Here is an 18987-nt window from a genome sequence, read left to right on the forward strand (position 1 = left end):
GATACCGAACTTAAAAATGGGACTATTTTCATCCTCGTCATCTGTACTATTTCCTGACCCTGCTTTCCCACATCAACACCTTCCCTCCATCACTTTTCATAAGAGCACACTCAATGATGCTGTTATAAACGTTGCCACGACAACACCGGTAGTTGATATACGCGATTTGTATTATTATTAGTTTATTTCTGCAATTATAATACATTACGTTTGCTGTAATTTTGGGTACCTTGTGTTCGTGCTCGTAACCATTTTGCCCTTGTCTTACTCATGATAGACGAGCTTTTGTTGTTGTAACATGAACTTTAACCCGGAAGTTAAGCGGAGCTCAGAAAGACGAGACACGGCGGGTGAAAACAGCGAAACTTTTCTTACTCGTCTGTTATTCTACTGCTGGTCTATTAAAGTACTGTTATGCTTGTTGTAGTTGATGAGAGACAGAGTATTTGTTTCTTTGTTGTTTGTACATGAAGCTGTACTGAACATCAGTAACAAGCGTAGACTCTTTTATGACCAGTCTGGCTACAAATACAGCATTAGCATTAGCATTAGCATTACAGCCTGTGGTCAATTGGTCCTGATACTGTCCAGTAAGAAGTACTCAAATTACAGTGTGGAGTTCTCCTGTTAATAAACAAGAGTTCTGAATAGTTGTTCTTACCAAAATTCCCAAAACTCAGTTAATCAGAAAGAAAAATAATGTACAGTGACTTAAAAACTGAAAAATGTAATTTAAAAAAGTACTGCAATTCATCTTGCTATGTCATGTTCTGCAAGGTGTTGTTATATATTCTTGACAGGTAAATATTGTTTTAACCTGATTGTAATCCTTTACAGAACACGTTATTTTCCTGCTATAACAGATTAGCCAAACATTGCTTACACTTTTAACCAGAAGAGAGCAGCATCGTACATTGCTGATGTTAGACAGTTTATAGGTTTCAGATCATTAATGTCCAATGTGGATGTACATAAACTGAGTCAAGGCAAAATGTGTCCAACGTAAACTTTGTTGTGCACTGAGGGGTTTCTCTGGTCACACGCACGTTTATAATAGTAGATTTTATTTCAGACATGGTGGTTCTTGTTCATGGGTATTTGTACCGCCATGTTTGAAATATCATATTGTCTTTTTATAGAGGCTGCAGTTTACGGTGCTGTTGAATTCCATTAGTTTTTACTGACAGGTGCTTATATTATTTTGTTGACCCCAGTAATATCAAATTAGGGTTGGCTAAATAACAGATATTATACATACATACGTGTATATATATATATATGTTTTTGAAAGAAGATATTCCAAGTTTAGTTGTTATAGTTGGGGGCTGACTGCAGAGGGAGTTTGATGAGCCCCAGATCTGCGCAGTCAGATGAAAAGGAAATCTGTTTCTGCTGCTTTTATAGATAAACAAGTGCCAGATAAGCTCTCTTGTACACTGACAGGAATGCACTTTCAATGAGTTCCTCATTGTGAATCTGATTGCAGCGCAATAGGCAGAAGCAAGATGTTTTTAAGGGGTTGTTCCATGCAGATGACACCAGGGCCCAGAGAGAGTCTACTTCTGCTTGTCTATAGGCCCACAGTCTTCAGGGTTTTAATGTGGATGTGCAGATTGTCCACTTAGTGTGAGTACATCCAAACCCACGTACATCACATGTAAGTCCATGTCGGGTTTCAAATCTGCAGGCTACATCCAGCCAAGATCACTTCTGACCGTCACCATAGGCTCAGAACAGGGTCAGAATTCTGGTGTCTTTTCAAGGCAACATTTTAAAAAGTCCGCCCAGTGAACGTATGACCATAGACTTTCAAGTGTGGTCTCGAGAAAGAGGTTTGTCGAAGGCCACTGCTGACCATCTGTGGGAGTTCAGAGCAGAGTCGGGGGCGTTGATTACAGGTTGAGCAATAGATTAGTTGTCAGGACTATTTTTGAATGTAAGGGGATTCTGTCAGAACTTAATTATGTTAGTATTGTGATGTGTTGTAGTATACTGTAAGGTGTTCCTGTTATTTTGTCCACCACCATTATGTTGAAAGATTTAGTTGATGTTGCTGTTTTTCTGTTTTTTTAAGTTATAGTTGTTTATTGCTTTGTACCTGTTGTCTTAAGGTCAAGCCCCCAAACCCTCCACCAGGGGGTGATCTCACCTCATTCGTCATAGAAACTGGACAGATGCACAGCCATGTTATGACTGGCAGTCAGTAGTGGTATAAAAACAGGCAATAAAAGGTGTTTTAAGAAAGTGGGTTTCACCGCAACCACGAGAGGCATGCACGACTTAAACTGGCCACCCAAAAATATGAGGCAGTTTGCTGCAGCAGAATGCGAGTTTAGCCATGGACAGACACACGGAAACACACACACATGCTACCGATCGCATGATCCTCTGGGCGGAGAAAATAATCTCTATCTCTATCTATATTAATGTCAAATAATACGAGTTACCGGTGAGGTAGATATACTGTGGGGTTAATGAGGCAATGGACCTTTATTCCACAGCAGACATCTTGACTTGTCACTGCGGCATGAAGCACAGATTAATAGTGTCTCAGTAGCATCAAGTATCCCAGTAAGTCATGCCAGTGAGCCAGCATGAACAATACCAGAACCCTGGAACTATAGCTCACCTAAATGGAAGGCAGTAGTATTTAACACTTTATTTTTTATTGCCTTTTCATCTTAGACAGAATACGAAAAGGGAAAAACTAAAACATGAAAAGGATCCGGATTGCTCTGTCTCCTCAAAAACGTGATCATTCCTGAGACACATTCAGGGGTTCTTATCTTGTCCTATTATTGACACGTAAACATGGTCCATTCCTCCCACTTCTCCGATGATTTAACAGTTCCACACCGTATATTTTGTTCACAATTATCTGCCATCCATCTTGTGATGGTGGTTCTGCCTTGTGCCATCTCTTTGTAATAGACTTGTTCTTATGACTCCTGCCCTATTACCAAAGTAGAGTAACACATGACTTAGGTATCATAGCCCAGAATTTTGACTGTAACAATATGGACATTTCCCCAGAACTGTACAATTTCAGGACACGACCAAAATACATGTGAATGGTCTACATTGACCACCCCACATTTCCTCCAGCCATTGAACAACAGACAGATATTTGCTTCTAACTTGGGAGGTAATAAAGAATCATATTAAATTCTTCTAACAATGTTCTCTCAAAGTAGAACTGTTGTGTTCTCCAAATATACAACCATTCATCTTCTGTCATATTCACACCTAGTTCTTTTTCCCATTTCAGTTTTGCATAAAATGTTTGTGTTTCCAAATGTTCCATTAGGCGGTTGTTTTCAATGCTTTTCCTGCTATGAAAAGCCAAAATGCCTGCGGTGGCAAAGGTCTACGGACAGTGTGAGGATTAGGTGACTGGGAAAGGCAGGAACACCGTGAGGACCACTGGTGGGGAGGAATGGATCTGAAATGAGAGCAAAGTGAGTGCATTGGTATAATTCATCAGAGGCAGGTGACGTCTATATTTATCTACCACAGTCAAAATATACGCAATTGAAAGACCCTTTTCCACAGCAGACATTTTGACTTTGTCTTAAGTGTTCACTAACACTGGTGTCACCGCCTCTGCTTTTATTCAGTTGTACCAGTAAGACATGGCAGTGTGACACAGCATCACACCACATCAAACAGGAGAGGAAGCACCGTTTGCTGCACTGTCTATATGTGAGAGACAAACACAGCGTGCAGTCAGTGCTGCAAGATGAAGCTCCTCCATTGGTTCTCTCTGTCGCTCTGTGTTTGTGTCAATGCAGGTACACGACCATTTCATTCTCTTAAAACATTTAACGATTTTTTTTTTAAAGCTGTACAATTTTATTTGCCTGCTTCCAGAAATACTGCGTAAATGTTTTTCAAACCCTCTAATCAGACAGTTTGTCCCCCTTTTTTTATGACAGAGAACAACGTGGTGTGGCGGGAGTCTGGCGAGAACGTCACCTTGAGGTGTTCCTCCGCGGGATGTTCCAGCAGCATCGAAGGGTATGACGGGATGTATCTGTATCACGACCACAAGGAGCGGAGACAGGTGCTTTACTACCACCTCAATGAAGGGGGAACTGATCAAATTACACTGACTCCGAGCTTCAAAGACAGGACTCAGGCGGGGGGATCTCTGAAGAACCTCACCGCCACCATCAGCAAGCTGACTGTGAAGGACTCTGGCTTCTACAGCTGTGTCTTCCTCAAGTTTAAAGGTCGTGATGTGCAATGCAGCGTCTACACACTTTTTGTAAGAGGTGCGTTTTTTTGTTTTATCTTCTTAAAAACTCCACAAGGGCAGTGACCCAAGTACAGCACAGCGCAAACATGCAGCAAGGTACCCTTTTTCTGTTATTTAATTCAATACTTCCATCACTCTTCATAAGGAAATACTTTCAAGGGAAATTAACTTTTTACTCCATCAAGTTTGATGGCTACCAGTAGCTCATGAAGATTATACATAGAAAACATTTATAAAATATGATAAGTTCATAAAGATATTAAACTGGATATAAAATGGGTATTGCATTTGGGTTTTGTTGACTCCACTTCTGTATGCGTGAACATATTAATATTTGCCAATCTTGTTCCCTTTTCTTGAAATGTTTTCTCTCCTTTTCTCTGGAGCTTATAAATAGCCAAGACGTAGAAAAGTATGCAAGTGGTATCCCTTCCCTTTTCTACAAACTCAGCTATGCACATTGGAGGAAGGGGATGAAATACAGAAAAGTACCATATATTATCCTACAGAATAGTCCTCTAAGGCAAAAGAATAAATATAATTAGAGACTATTTAAAATAGACAGCATATGAAAAAACATTAGATTATTAATGTAGATACATATTGCTGATATTTCCATTGTGTTCTCACTACTTTCATTGAGTAAAGGATCTGAATTCTAAATACTTCTGAATACTCAACCACTGGAGGACCATGTCTGTTATTGTCCTGAGCCGTTTCCCATGTGCTCGTCTATCTATACCAGGGGTGGCCAACCAGTCAGAGACCAAGAGCCACATTTTTTACTGTGTTACTGCAAAGAGCCACATCATACACATGGGCACACATGAACATCACCCTATCCCTTCCTCACACACACACATACCTTTGCTCAGCCAGATTTATTGTAAATGTCACACACCAACATGATAATGACAGAAATTGACTCCTAAGACCACAGGCCAGTCATTTTCAACAATGAACATTGTGTACACTGTCTCACACAGACAAACTCTCAGTTCAACCAAGTCCACAAACAAAAATATAATAATTTACAATAGTGTTTTTCTTTTACTATGCATGTTACTTAGTGGGACTTCTGGCATTCCTTGCCTTGAACAATCCTCTTCAAATCTGGCTTGTATTCCGTTGTTGCCAGCAATTCTTTCACATGGGTGTCAGTCAGAACAGATCGATGCTTTGATTTCACGTGTTTCAGGGTAGAAAACACAGACTCGCAGACGTATGTTGACCCAAACATTGACAGTATCTTAAGCGCAGCCCGTTTGACATTGGGGTATTTTTTCATTGGCACACTTTTCCAGAACTCAATGGTCCCGTCCCTTAAAGCAGGTTTGAGTTGGTCCTCCTCACAAAGATCGATCATCTCCAACTCAGCCGCATCCTCATCTGTGACTAGCGGGGCTTTCAAACAGTCCGTCTCGGCGTTAAATGGGTCGACGAGGAACGTAATCTGTGGCCGCACATGCGCGTTTGACGAAAATACCGTATTTAACTCAAGCGAAGCGAACACGCACATTAAAAAAACAGAAATACAAACTTCGATATGAACGTAAGAGCCGCATGAAACCGGGCAAAGAGCCGCATGCGGCTCGGGAGCCGCGGGTTGGCCACCCCTGATCTATACAAAGAGAATATCTATCTACATAAGGTCTACGGAGAATTCCCCATCATTATGCTTGCACTTGATGGAATGCTATACAGGAGCATTTGCGTGAAGACATTTTAATTCGCCTTGTCATCCTTTTCACACAGGAGCAGCACAGTGTTCCAATTCAACAGAAGCACTTTGCGCCCTCTGCGATGAGAAAAGTCCAAGTCTGGTGTTGATCATCGTCGCCGCCTGCACCATCGGCACGCTGCTAACCATCATCTTCATCCTGCTGGTCGTCCCGAGAGTGAGTTCAGGTCTCTCACATTTATCTATCACTATTGTCTATCACTGCTGTAAACGTGAGGTTTCCCTCTTTGATTGTGGCAGTCCACGAGCCGGTCACGTAGAATGCTCCGTCGTACTTGCAGCTTCTGTGAGGCTTACTGCACGTCTGTTCACATTTTCTTCCAACGCTCAAGGAAAATATCTTTTCGTTTCCTTGATTTCATAAAGACATCAAACACATTTTTCACTTCGTTATGCTAAACACTCAAACAAGTGGCAACCTCTGCTGCTGGAAAAATAAAGTTTATGCAGAAGTGGCAAATGCACTTCCTCAAATGGACATTTGAGGCTGGTTCTAAAAGTGAGGCAACCCCCAACTTTACCAAAACAATCTAGATTGATAAATAGCACTACAGGTAAAAGGAAAAATATAGGTTATTAATTTTGGGTGGAGCTATCCACTATACAAATTAAACATTTGAATTCAGGAGACCTGTAAACTGTATTGTCCTATTGCATTTTATTACTTTTGTCAAAACAAATGTTTTCTCTCAGACAAATCCAAACTAATGCATTTACCTCTGGTGTTCTTAATATACTCAACTTTGACACAACTCCTCTTAACCTTACCCGCTTTACTTACCTGCAGAGAGAACTTCAATCTCTCTCTATATATACAAGGTTATAGTCTTATAGGAAGAAGTCTTATATACATTTACATTACATTACATTTCCACCAGTGTCACCAGTGACACAGTTATAGCCAGAGCCCTTGAGTTGGTTCCTTTTAACTCATTTTAGTCTGTGATGCGGGATCCCACATTTCCACATTTCTTGTACTGTTAACATTTGCACAAAAAAAGTTCAGTCTTCAGATTCCCAAAATGTGGTCTTCAGAAGGTCTTTAAAAGAATGACTGTTCCTGTTATCTGTACATACCTTCACACTATCAGACAATTTCTAAAGTGATATTTGACCACCAACAGGTGAGACGATGGACTAGCAGCAGAAGAAGCATGGCAGGCGTCCTGCACCAGGTCTCCAATGATAACGTGTATGAAGTTATGACCAAGAACGCAGCAGAAACGGCTCTGGTCGGCCCGCATGATTGTGCCTAGCATTGCTTACCTTGGCTTGGTGGCCATCTTCTTCTTCAGGGCTGGTTTGTTTTTTTTGACTGATTTCATCAACACACATGAGACAAAATGTGAAATACATGTTTAAACAATGGATCAATATTCAACCATTAATATTTGTGTGTTTTGGTGTTTAATAGCATTCTGATTAAATGCTTTAATCAGGTTCTTCATGGTCTCGTACCTTTTTATATACAAAATGGTTTAACTTAAATGATACATACAATACTTTAGGTATTATTGTAAATTACTGTATTTGCATCGATTTACTATTGAGTCTAAAATATTCAATACAATCGAGGAAACAAACCGAGCGAGCGCTATAACAGTAAATGATGGACAGATGAGAGAGGCAAAAGGAAGTATGATTGATACTGAGAGCAAATGTAGCTTTTGAAAAACAAATTTGGGCAGACATGTTTGAAGGTTGTGTGCAAACGCTGTGCGACAGCGCATGTGGGCACCAACCACGTACTTGGGGGGGATGTTTGTGTGGTTGGTTTGCAAGCGTCGAGTTCTCGTTAGAAATACATATGTAATGTGATCCACATATTCATAATGGGGTAGATTGGACACACATATGACAAATTGTTAATATAAAAAGGAGAATCCTGATAGTAAAGATGGTGATGATGCGAATGGTTATTGTAAATCAGTTTTAATGTTAATTTTAATTGTGTATCACCATCAGAATGGTAATACATGGAATAACATGATTTTCATAAATTGTGATAAGTCTGGTTTCTGGTTGTCTCTGTTAGTTGTTTATGCATTTGTTTATCTCATTTCTAACTTACTAAGACTCACGTGTTTGTCAGTAGAGGACAGGAAGTGCATGTCAAACGAAACCACAGGCATCACACAAACAAGAACTGACAGATGCCTCAATAATTTAATACTTACAATACAGTTTCATAGCTTAAAGTTGAGTTGCAACATGTTTACCCCTTGAATATTTTAATAGAATAAATGGTTGATGCTTTATTTATTAAAATGTTCAGCATGTGATGTAGTTTTTATGTCCTTCAGGCACATTCATAATCAGCCACGGATCCAAATAACACGGGGGGATTTGGTTTCACTGTGAGCGTTGATGTATTATTTAATTTACACAGAAACATTAACATGTATTTAAGATGGTAACATTAAAGCACATGAAATCAGAGGAATGCAAGCAGAGGCTATTTTACACACCTGGTTTATTCATCAACCATTTATTTTCATTTTGTTATTTAAGCTGTTAGAAATAGATTATTTGACATTTACCTCTAAGATGTACAGTAAAAACTCACAATGGTACTTAATGTGTTTGGGTGTCATCGAGGGAATGTGGAACATCGCAGCAAAGTCCTGTCCCACTTGATTTTACATCATTTGAAGCCATTGCAGCCTCTCACACTCTACCATTTACCAAGTGATGTCAGGTAAGTCCCTGAGGGTTCAGGGCTTAAGGCCGTAGGGGGGACATCAGTTAGTCAGCTAGCATGTGTACCTTCAGCTTGTTTAGCCCGCCTCTGCCTTTGTTGTATTAAAAAAAGCATTGCTTTGATAAAGTTGCAAAATTTGATAAAAGTGAATAAATCACAATATAACAAAAAGCAACTAGAAAAAGTATAGAAAGAAAAAGCCCAAACTAATGAAACTAAAACTTCTACATAGAAAGTACTAATTTCCAGTTTATGTAAACAAATCCAAACAAAAAGAGACTCTTTTGATATTTCTAAACTCAAGTCCCCCCCTTTTCCGTCTCCCTATTGGCTCCTTCCACTTCCTGTGGACGGTCCTTAAAAGGCCTTCTCAGCAGTATTCAGACCTTTTACCGGATGAGTTCGATAAGCTACAAAACAAAAGTAAGTGTTGCTTGCAAATTAAAGAAGCATGTGACAATGTTAACCAACGTGTGTGCACCCTTATTAGAAAATAAAGCAAGTTGAAATTGAATAAAGTGTGTAACATATGAATACAAAGGACTGTGTGTAGTGTAATTTATTTGGGAAATGTTGTGTTAAAATGTGACCAAATTTAAAGAAACACTGCTGCCACATCCACACTCAAATCACAGTAACACCAGACAAATGCTCCTAAATGCCAAAGCTGACATTTTTCAAGCTCACTTCCTCATATACACGGGCTCAAAATGACGACATGAAATCATTAAATTAAATAAAGGTGCAGTGTGTAGGATCTGGTGTCATCTAGCGGTAAAATAGCAGATTGCAACCAACTGAAATTTCTTCAGTGTGCCAATAGTGTAGGAGAACTACAGTGGTCGGTGTGATAATATTAAAGTCCCTATCTAGAGCCAGTGTTCTGGGTTACCTTAGAAACATGCAGCCGGCTCTCTGAAGAAGTCCCGCTCTGAATGTAGATATAGACGATGCATTAAGATAACAAAAACACGATTCTTATATTCAGGTGACTAGAGAAAACTCATTAATATTATATTTCTTTTCTGCCAATAGATCCCTCTAAATGATGCACAATGTTCCACTTTGAGGTTACTTTCTGACGTGGTCAATGTCACACTTGTCTAAAGATGGCACCATTTCACTAAATTAAATCTGATTTGTAGCCATCAAACTCTTGGATATGATGCTGGGGGCATCGGACGCAGTTGTAAAATCACCCCCCATCAACTTTCTTTTGCCTTTTGTAACTTATAATCAAGAGCTCGTGCTTCATACCAGAAGGTAGCAGCAATAGTCCAACTGACTCTGGACCAAAGGTGAGGAGTTGAATTATCTAAAATATCGCTTATCCATCGGGGTAAGTATTCTGTTTTATCTTTTAAAACCATTTACTCCAGGCATTTATGCTGTGTGCTAGATGTGACTGCTCACTTGTTACAGCCTATTATTTGACCAGGTAAAGATTGTTTTAGCCTGATTTGAATCCTTTACTAAATTTGCTTTTGAGCCGTTTCACATGCAACAATAAGGGTACTACGTTTAGAACTATCAGTCGTTATTGTGTATTTTTTATGAACATGTTTACTGTAAAATTTAATTCTAATGAAAACGAATTGAACCTGAAAGCATCATTAGAGTTATCAGTTCCATGCGTGCGTTTCCTGCTACAACAGATGGCCTGAGCGTTAGCCGCACATTGCTGTAGCACGACATCCATCTCTTTTTCCCCTTTCTTGCCTCAGAGTGAAACATATTGAAGTATTGCCAATCTCACTTTTAACCAGAAGAGGGCAGCATCGGACAGTCGTTTTACTGCAACATACTAGAAACAACGTGTCACTGATCATCTGATAGTCATTATTCAATCACAGGTGTGCACGGTTATAATTAGCAACAAAGTCCATCTGTACACTGTCCACATCTGACCACAGAGAATACTACCATGTGCTGAGCTGAATGCGAGTCTGCTTAGGTGTGTGTATCAAAGTAATGATGAAGGATGAATGACCATACGGAGTGAAGGTCTCTGACAGATTCCGTGTCATGAATTTGGAGCGGTTTCCATCGTTATTTGGTGCTTGAGTCCTCCCCCACATCACTTAATCAAAGTCGCTAGCACACTTATTTATAACAAGTTTACCACAGACATATTGAATAATCCAGAGTTATCCATGGGACGTTATCCGTAATGAACGCAGGATATATATATTGCAAAAATATTCCTCTGATGAGTCTATAGCAATTCATTCTTATTTCAAGGCACTGGCTGAATAAAACTTGTTTTTAATAGTTATTGTTTTTCTTTGCCTAAAAGCCCAACACTGGATATAATCTGTGCGATCTCCAATTGGTATCCGTGCGTAAAAAGCGCGTCATGGAACTCCCCCCTCCACCACCCCCCAGTGCGCTCACATATATTTGATCATGGTCGTGCGGTCTCGGGACTCACAACTTAAGTGCACATCGTCGAGCTGAGTGGATCACACGGCATTTCTGCATCTGCTCTGCCCGCAGTCACACAGTGTCGTCACGCACTGGGAGAGGGCCGCGCAGAAAACAAGTGCAGGGGAAAAACCGACACAACAGAGTCGACTCCGGCTTCCCTGGGACAACGGAACCACGCGAGTGAATAGGACGGTTGCAGGTTTCCTCTGAGGACCAAAGCGCTGCGTTGACTGACGACCGAGAGAACTGGACCAGCAGCAAACCCTGAGCATGAAGAAGACTCCAAATTCAGGTACAGAGGTTTTTAAAAAAAGAAAGAAACTATGCTAGAATACACTTAATTATGGGAACTAATTTAGTCAAATATCAAGTGATCTAAACTCTGCAGAAGAATAATTGTAATCAATTGTGCATAAACATGTGACCTACTTTCGATACAGTCTTAAATATAATTTTTTTTGATATTTTTGCATGTCAAAGTATCGCACACAAGCTTTGTCACAAAATATCTTTCTGTGTAAAAAAAAAAAAAAAAAAAGCACTGCTGAATGTTTTTTATCTCAACTTTATTTCTCTATCTGTTTTTTTTAAAATATCACTTTCCAACTTGCCAAACTCTGTCACTTAGTCGTCGCCCCCCTCTGTTGTTTTGGGCCAGTTTGTTTTTTCGGCTGAGTGTGCAGCACCCAGGGGAGCACCTCGGGGTCCCCTGGCTATTAAAGTCTGATGTGCATCATCATCTGTCCTTCTCAGCCTGACCTTCTGTATGGATGCACTGGCCCCTTCAGGCTGTGCTCTCTGCATGGAACTCACAGTGCTCAGTGCTTTAACAAACATTTTTGTCCGTTTGCTCGCTCACAATATCATTGCGAATGCTTTTTGCCTGCCCGTGTGTGCTTCTGCATTGTACATGCGTGACACAACATGCAAGTGTGTGTCATACAACACTTCTCTGGCTTTGCTCAGCCCCCATCTGTGCGTGCCCTCCCCCTCAACATTTGGAAACACCGGATGGGCTCTGGGGAGAAAAATAAAAGTGCTCGAGATTAAACAGACACAGAAATGTGGCACAAGCTGATGCTACGGACAGTTGTGTTGAACATACACTTATTTTGACTCTGCAGTTTGAAGAAAAAACTTCATATATGCTATAAAAGACTAAAATAGGACCACAATAGGACCATTAAAAAAAGCTTAAAATCCATATCTCATCCATCATCGTTGGAGAAACGCACAAGTCAAATCTTGGATGAGCAAGTTGTTGATTTGCGAGTTTTGGGACATTTAAGCATTTTCCTTTCATAGTTGTGTTATAAGGTTTTCTTTTGTGCAAAGCCTACACAGCCTACAACATCACAAAACGTGAATTGTTTCGCATTTTAGTCGAAAATAAGTTGAGTTATACTGCCAAGTTTCTTGTGACTGAAATTCAAATATTCTCTGCCTGCGCTGTTACATTACCCAACGTCCACATTTGATTTTCTGTTAAAATAAACAGCAAATTATCACAGTATCAACAATGTGCAAAGCAACTATCACAAACACAGCAGCAGTCTGGAGCCGTAAGGAGTCAGTGCTTGACCTTTCAGGGAATAGAAATACGGGAAAGATCATCCTTAGAGGCCAGAGACTGGCCCGCTGAAGAAGTCTTATCACCAACTGTCAGTTTCTATCTCTGGAGATCCTCACCGCTGCACCTGCATTGACGCAGCACTGCTGTGCAAACACCCTCAATCTATTTGCTGCTGTCTTTATAAAGTGGTAGATTGGTAGCTTGGCAGATGGTCAGACTGCTGGGGAGACTGGCAGAGGGCGACGACGGTGGCCTCGTCCCTTTAGGTGAGTGATGAGAACAGATTTCAGGGAACAAAGAAAGTCCAAATGCGACTAGAAAGGTGCAGTCTGCAGATCGTTACCGGGTGTGCCTGCAAAGACCACTGCTGTATGGTTTGATTGAATAAATACAACCTGCATTTAGTAACCCCTATCTAGACACCAATAGACTGTGAGCGTTGTAAAACACTCTTCATTCAAACACAAAAACAAGCAGCGATGTATGCAGCTAATCGGATCGAAGTCGTCGTATAAGATGTGTCGTACAATCTTACCAAAAACAAAACTAAGCTCACCTGGCTGTCTGCCCGCCTATCAGTGGCTGAATAGCGGCGATGTGTAGCAGTGTGGGTACTGGTAGTTGCTGTTAGCTGTTATCCAAACACACTGCAAACTGTTTTCCCTTCCTGTGTCTGAGAGCAGAGTAGCGGCTGGGGGGCAGCGAAGCACTCACTAGTGGCCCCTAGTGGTCAGCACACAGTCTAAGGCAAAACGGGTAATAAAAGACGTTGTGAGACAATTTAAGTCATTGCAACCACAAGAGGTCCTTAAGCATGCGTCCATAACCGGGCACCCAAAATATTAAGCAGTTTGCTGCTGTAGAATGTGAGATTAGCCGTGGACAGACACACAGGTACACACTCACTCACGGACACACAGGACTTATCGCATGATCCTCCCGGCGGAGATAATAATAATCCGTACAGGAGGCTTGGAGGAGCAAGTTGTCTGTCACTGTTGACTGAATAAGGCAGAGTATTTGAACCCTGAGGTCTTTATGTACTTTGATCTTTATTGACTGGCAGTCTGATCTCTCTGCAGGCAAAGCAAAACCATAAGACCGGGCAGCCACACTCAGCTCTCAGCTCGTAGTAGCTCCAGCAGCGTGTCCATGCACCATCTTGACCTCAAGGTGTCAAGTCATCTGTCAGGCTGGAGCATTTCATGGCTGAACTGAGAGAGAACCCAATTAGCACTAGCAAAATGTTTTTTGTTTTTTTTCCGAACAAAGACGCTTTAAATAGGCAGTCTTTTCTACATATCTGTCAACTTATGCGAAGCTAAAGTTCTTGTTTGGGAAGGCTTTCACAGAGTGGGATAATGCTGGAGAAAGCAGATGTTTGAAGTTGTGCAGAGGTGTAATCGAGAGCAGCTATCATCTGCTCAACTGGTCATAAAGAGCTAGAGCCTTGGTGTGAAAAACCTTTTCAAATTAAATCCCTATCAGCTTATGTTGTTGTAATGTCCTACTATCTGAATTGTTCTTTAATAAAGATATACCATAAAAGCAGCACAATACCTCAATGTGTCCAAACAACTACGACTTCAAAGCTCTGTTTTTACCCCAAATGCTTTTTGGGAAGAATGCATTAGATTCATGTTCTCTCCAGTCGCTCGTGCTTGATTTCACTCTCCCGAGTGGGAGCGTTGTGTCGTCCCTCGGATCACTGACAAAAAATATGTTGGCCCCTGTTTAGGAAAGTCCAGTGAGACCTGGAGCTTGTTGGGCTTAATGAACTGGATGTACCCACGTTGTTCTGTAGTTTCAAGTAATGTGACCCTGAATGAACAGGGAGACCCAGTGGAGTAAATGCACTGTTCCTTTTTTTCTCTCTCTGTCTTCCCACGCATGAGAGATCCCAGTCAGCTGTGCTATATATTCTCAGGGCTGGGTCATTTTTCAAAACAGGCTCGTCCTCAGCTTGAATAGACTCCTTTGTGGTGAACACTTGCTAGAGGCTGGTTAAGTGGCTTTGTTGGATTATTTTTTTACGTCTTTGATAGACGATTTGATACAAACCCAGGGAAGCGTTCTTGATGTTGACTCCGCGGAGGGAGCTGACGGATGTGGTATTTTTAGGTTGGTCATGTTAGAACCGTTGACTTCATATAGAACATGGACTGACTACCACAATGTCTTTGGGAAACATACTCATCTCTGTCAGTTTTACAAGGAAATGGCTAATTAATACAATGACTCAACGTCTCAGCGCTGTGCAGCACACTAGAGGGGGCGATGGCCAGGATTTAGCCTGCCGGATTAGATGTGCTGTAGTGGGTGACGTGCAGACTTTGGCCCACACACTACAATATTTGACTTGACTGAATTTTATTAGGGCACGTTAAATTGGGAATGTACTATGTCACTTATATAGTACAGGTCCGGAACTGAAAAGTGAAGCCAATGCTAAAGTGCTTTAAACTTTCTAACTTTCTTTCTAATGGCCATCAGGGGGCGACACCTCTGTTTGCAAAAATAAGCCTGATTGTATAGAAGTCTGTGAGAAAATGACCCTACTTATCACTTGATTTATTACCTCGAATATTTTTAAGTTAATATGTATACGTTTGACATTTCTATGATCAACAAGTATAAATATTAGGTAAATGTTTGTATTAATACCTTTTTTGTAAATATTTTGCAACCACATAACCCCAACATTGTTTTTATATTAATATCTCAAACAATCAATCAGTGTTCAGGGAAGAGTTTCCCAAGTCTTCACTGTGTTTTAAAGCACTTAAACCCCTGTAATGAATTATGTTATTGGCAATATGATTATCTTATATTACGTATTTGCAGGCAACAAAACCATTTACTAAGGTTTCGGACAAGAACATCATTAAAGTTTACTTGACTGACTAACGTCTCACTGACTGGCGAGTTACGATGATGTCATGGGACACTGCGGTTCAGTGGTTCGATCCCCGGCTCTGCTAGTCCATGTCGATGTGTCCTCGGGCAAGACACCTGACCCAAATGGCTCCCGTAGGCTGTGCCTCCGGTGTGTGAATGTTAGATAGTTCTGATGGGCCGGTGGCACCTTGCATGGTAGCCCCTGTCACCAGTGTATGGATTGGTGTTAATTGGTGAATGACATATAGTGTTAAAGAGCTTTTGAGTGGTCGTAAGACTAGAAAAGTGCTATACAAGTACAGTCCAATTACCATTTACTAGCGACTCACGGGAGTCATGTGACCAACGACAGTAACGACTCACATGACGATATGTCAACGTTCAACAACTTTTAGTTCGCATGCGACAGCGGTGTCCTGGACAATAGTCCTGCTGTTTTTTTTACCCACCTTCCTTGTGTGGACTTTTAGGAATCTGTATGCGTTGGAAGTAAGTACGAGTTGAAAGGCTTCAGCGTGGGCCAAAGAAGAACCCACAACATTTGTTTTGGAGAGTTTTGGAGGAATCTTCTAGTTGATTTTTCAAATTGTTGTCAATCAGTTTCTATCTACAGACTAACTGTGTAATGGATTCATTCCTTCAGAGCTTAATTCAAGCAGGTCACGAGAGTAGAAAGACTAATCTATGCCCACTGCCCATCGCTGTGAAAGTTACAACAACACATGACTGAGCTCCAGCTGGTCACAGATCAGCGCAGTCATTCAGTTCGACGAGCTACAGTACCGCTGGGTCATCGTGTCATCCATCCTCCCACTGAACCACACCAGTTAGGTCCCACAGAGAACGAGCAGATGAGGGGAGTCAATGCTGCTCTTTCTTTCCCTCCAACAATGGCTCTTCAGTGACAGCTGAGGTAGATTCCCCTCCGTCTGAGTCATGTATTGGCCCGGACTGCCACCACATTCACCACGACTCCCTGGGATGATCCAGCTGTCTTTATCGCATCGCTATTCATCGGTGAGCGTCTCATTTAATTCACTACCTTAAGAGTCAAGCTGCCAAGCTCTCCGCTCCATATAATCCCCATCACATTAAAACCCCTGCTTGAAAGCCTCCATGAGTATAATACTACCTTTTATCAGACTTCTTTTGTGAGTGCCAAGTACAAAAGCTCCCCGAGGGCTGCCTTAGATACCGGTTACTCTGCAGAAGTTTCTCTCATTGAAAGGACTGAACTTCTTTCCCCCTTTGATACACTTTCCTTCAGCAGCCTAATCCCTTTCTCTCCCACTACAGGAAGTGACACATCCATCTCTCGTGGTTTTATCTCTCAGTTTATCTCTCTCCTCGCAGCTGCAATTCCTATCTGATTAAACCTAACTTTGGGCTCTGAAAAGCTGACCCCATGCTTCATCCATGCAGGCGTACCATGCAGGAGACCTCTCTCCCTGCTGAATAGTCCCGTAGACCGCTCGTGCTGCACACGCACACACGAATGCAAAAGTATGACATCATCCGCCACTGTGTCAGAGTTTGGCTATAAATAGAGATGGCCGATGATGACGTTTTCAGCCTAACAAAGCCCCCTGTGAGTAACATAAGGATGAAAACGGGCCATGTCACTGCTGCTCATCATGATGAGCAGCCGGCCAGCCGTGAACGATTTCGCCCCATGTTCATTAAGGGAAAACACCTGATGTTACAAGCAGATGCCATTAGTAAAGCATCGGCTGATCACAACGAGAGCGTTTGCGCGTCAGTGATGACATGATGTAGTAAAAAGAACAACATTTATGCGTTCTGTCTCATGTGAGAGAGGTTTTGTTTGTGTATGGATGTACAGAGATGGAAAAGGATTCAGAGCAAAATAAAGCTTTCTAACCCTTTTCTAACCTTAACACTAAAGCCACTCATACCATTTAAATTCTAGAAGTTAGTTCACTGTACTTTTCCGACAATTTTGCCGAGGATTTTTACTTGAGCTTTTTGCATTTCCCCATTTATTAAAATGACTCACTTACTGGACTCCTTCAAAGTCATTCAGAGCTAAGCTGAGGGAAAATCCAGAGTCCTGGAGATACTGTAACGACAAAAGATTATGAAAATATTAAATTCATCGTCGGTGAGGATTCGACACGTACGTTTCGGTTAACTGAGGGCTGTAGCAGCATATCAGATATTGTCTCTCCGTCTTATTAACCGGGTGGAGAATTATGCTCAGAAATAGGGAAAATACCTGGACTTAGTGGAAGGTCAAAAATAAAGGCCACAAGCTCAACCCCTCTCAGATGTCGGATCATCTGCGATGACCCGATCGTTTGATGTATTTGGATACATGACCACGGCCAGTGTGACCTTATGTATGTTTCCTTTTATTATAGAATTAGGATCTATTATTGTCATATTGAATATTAGTTATGTATCTATAATAATAAATCAAATTGGTCTATTATTGGCTGGTATTAGCTTTATCACAGATATATTGACCACCCCATGTATGGGAGCCTCATCAAATATGTTTATGTATTTATGTTAAAAACTGAAAACATGGCCGATGTATCCTTATCTGAGTTTTTCTCAGATATCAATATCGGTATTGGCTGTAAAAAAAAATCCAGTTTGTCGGGCCCTGCTTTTTTAACACTACAAGAGAATAAAGCTCATATGGTTATGAAATAGAAAAGAAACATTCTGTCCCCCATTCATTGTCTATGGAGCAGCTCCGGACTTTATACTTACTTCTCTGATTTTGGGCTTTGAGAGAGTGAGTAGCTCATCTTCACAAATGTTAAGCTAACATTCCCAGGGCATGGAAATAACATGTTGGACTTCTTAAGCTCAGTCATCTAATTGGGAAATCAGTTGCTAATGAATTATAAATGCTATTGCATCATGGATCAGTGTAACACTGCATAGATGCAGCATGTTTTTCCACACTCGGTCGTCCATTTATTTGGGACGTGCACTCCGTCGCCAAACTCCACATGCACAGAGATCACCGCAGAGCTCATGCGTCAGGCGCTTGCAGCGTGTATTTGCATGTGCATGTGTGTCTTGTGCGTATGTGGAGTGTGTGTAGACTGTCTGGGTCCGACTTGTGGATTTAGACATCAGGAGCATGGCACGCTGATTACAGAGGTCCAAAGCCACAGGAAACCACAGGAACTCTCTTCCCGTTCTCCCTCCGTTCTCCTCTTTTCTCTCTTGCTCTGGCACCATCTCTCCATCGGTTCGGGCTAATTTGCAGAGATGGAGGTGAAACAGCGGGCCTCGGGCTAACGCTCTGCCTAATGATAATCAGCCAAATCGCATAGCTCTGCTTCTCTCGTCCATGCTCCGTCCAAGCTTACGTTTACTCAATTACCCCATGCACAGTTAAGCAGTGTGGG

General features: G+C 41.3%; 1 protein-coding gene across 2 annotated transcripts; it reads left to right on the forward strand.

The window, feature by feature from the left end:
- The first annotated feature begins 3713 nt into the window (after positions 1-3713).
- On the forward strand, positions 3714-7478 carry LOC306696394 (V-set and immunoglobulin domain-containing protein 1). Of its 2 annotated transcripts, none has more exons than XM_079159998.1 (4): positions 3714-3791; positions 3936-4274; positions 6014-6166; positions 7124-7478. In XM_079159998.1, the coding sequence occupies exons 1-4, from the start codon at positions 3740-3742 to the stop codon at positions 7138-7140; spliced, it is 561 nt and encodes a 186-aa protein (XP_079016124.1). In that variant the 5' UTR covers positions 3714-3739; the 3' UTR covers positions 7141-7478. The 2 variants fall into 2 exon arrangements, with proteins under 2 accessions (XP_079016124.1, XP_079016123.1); XM_079159997.1 differs by having other exon boundaries at positions 6014-6156.
- The last annotated feature ends 11509 nt before the right edge of the window (positions 7479-18987 follow it).

The sequence above is a fragment of the Pholis gunnellus genome (assembly GCF_910591455.1).
Source record: "Pholis gunnellus genome assembly, chromosome: 5".
NCBI lineage: Eukaryota > Metazoa > Chordata > Actinopteri > Perciformes > Pholidae > Pholis > Pholis gunnellus.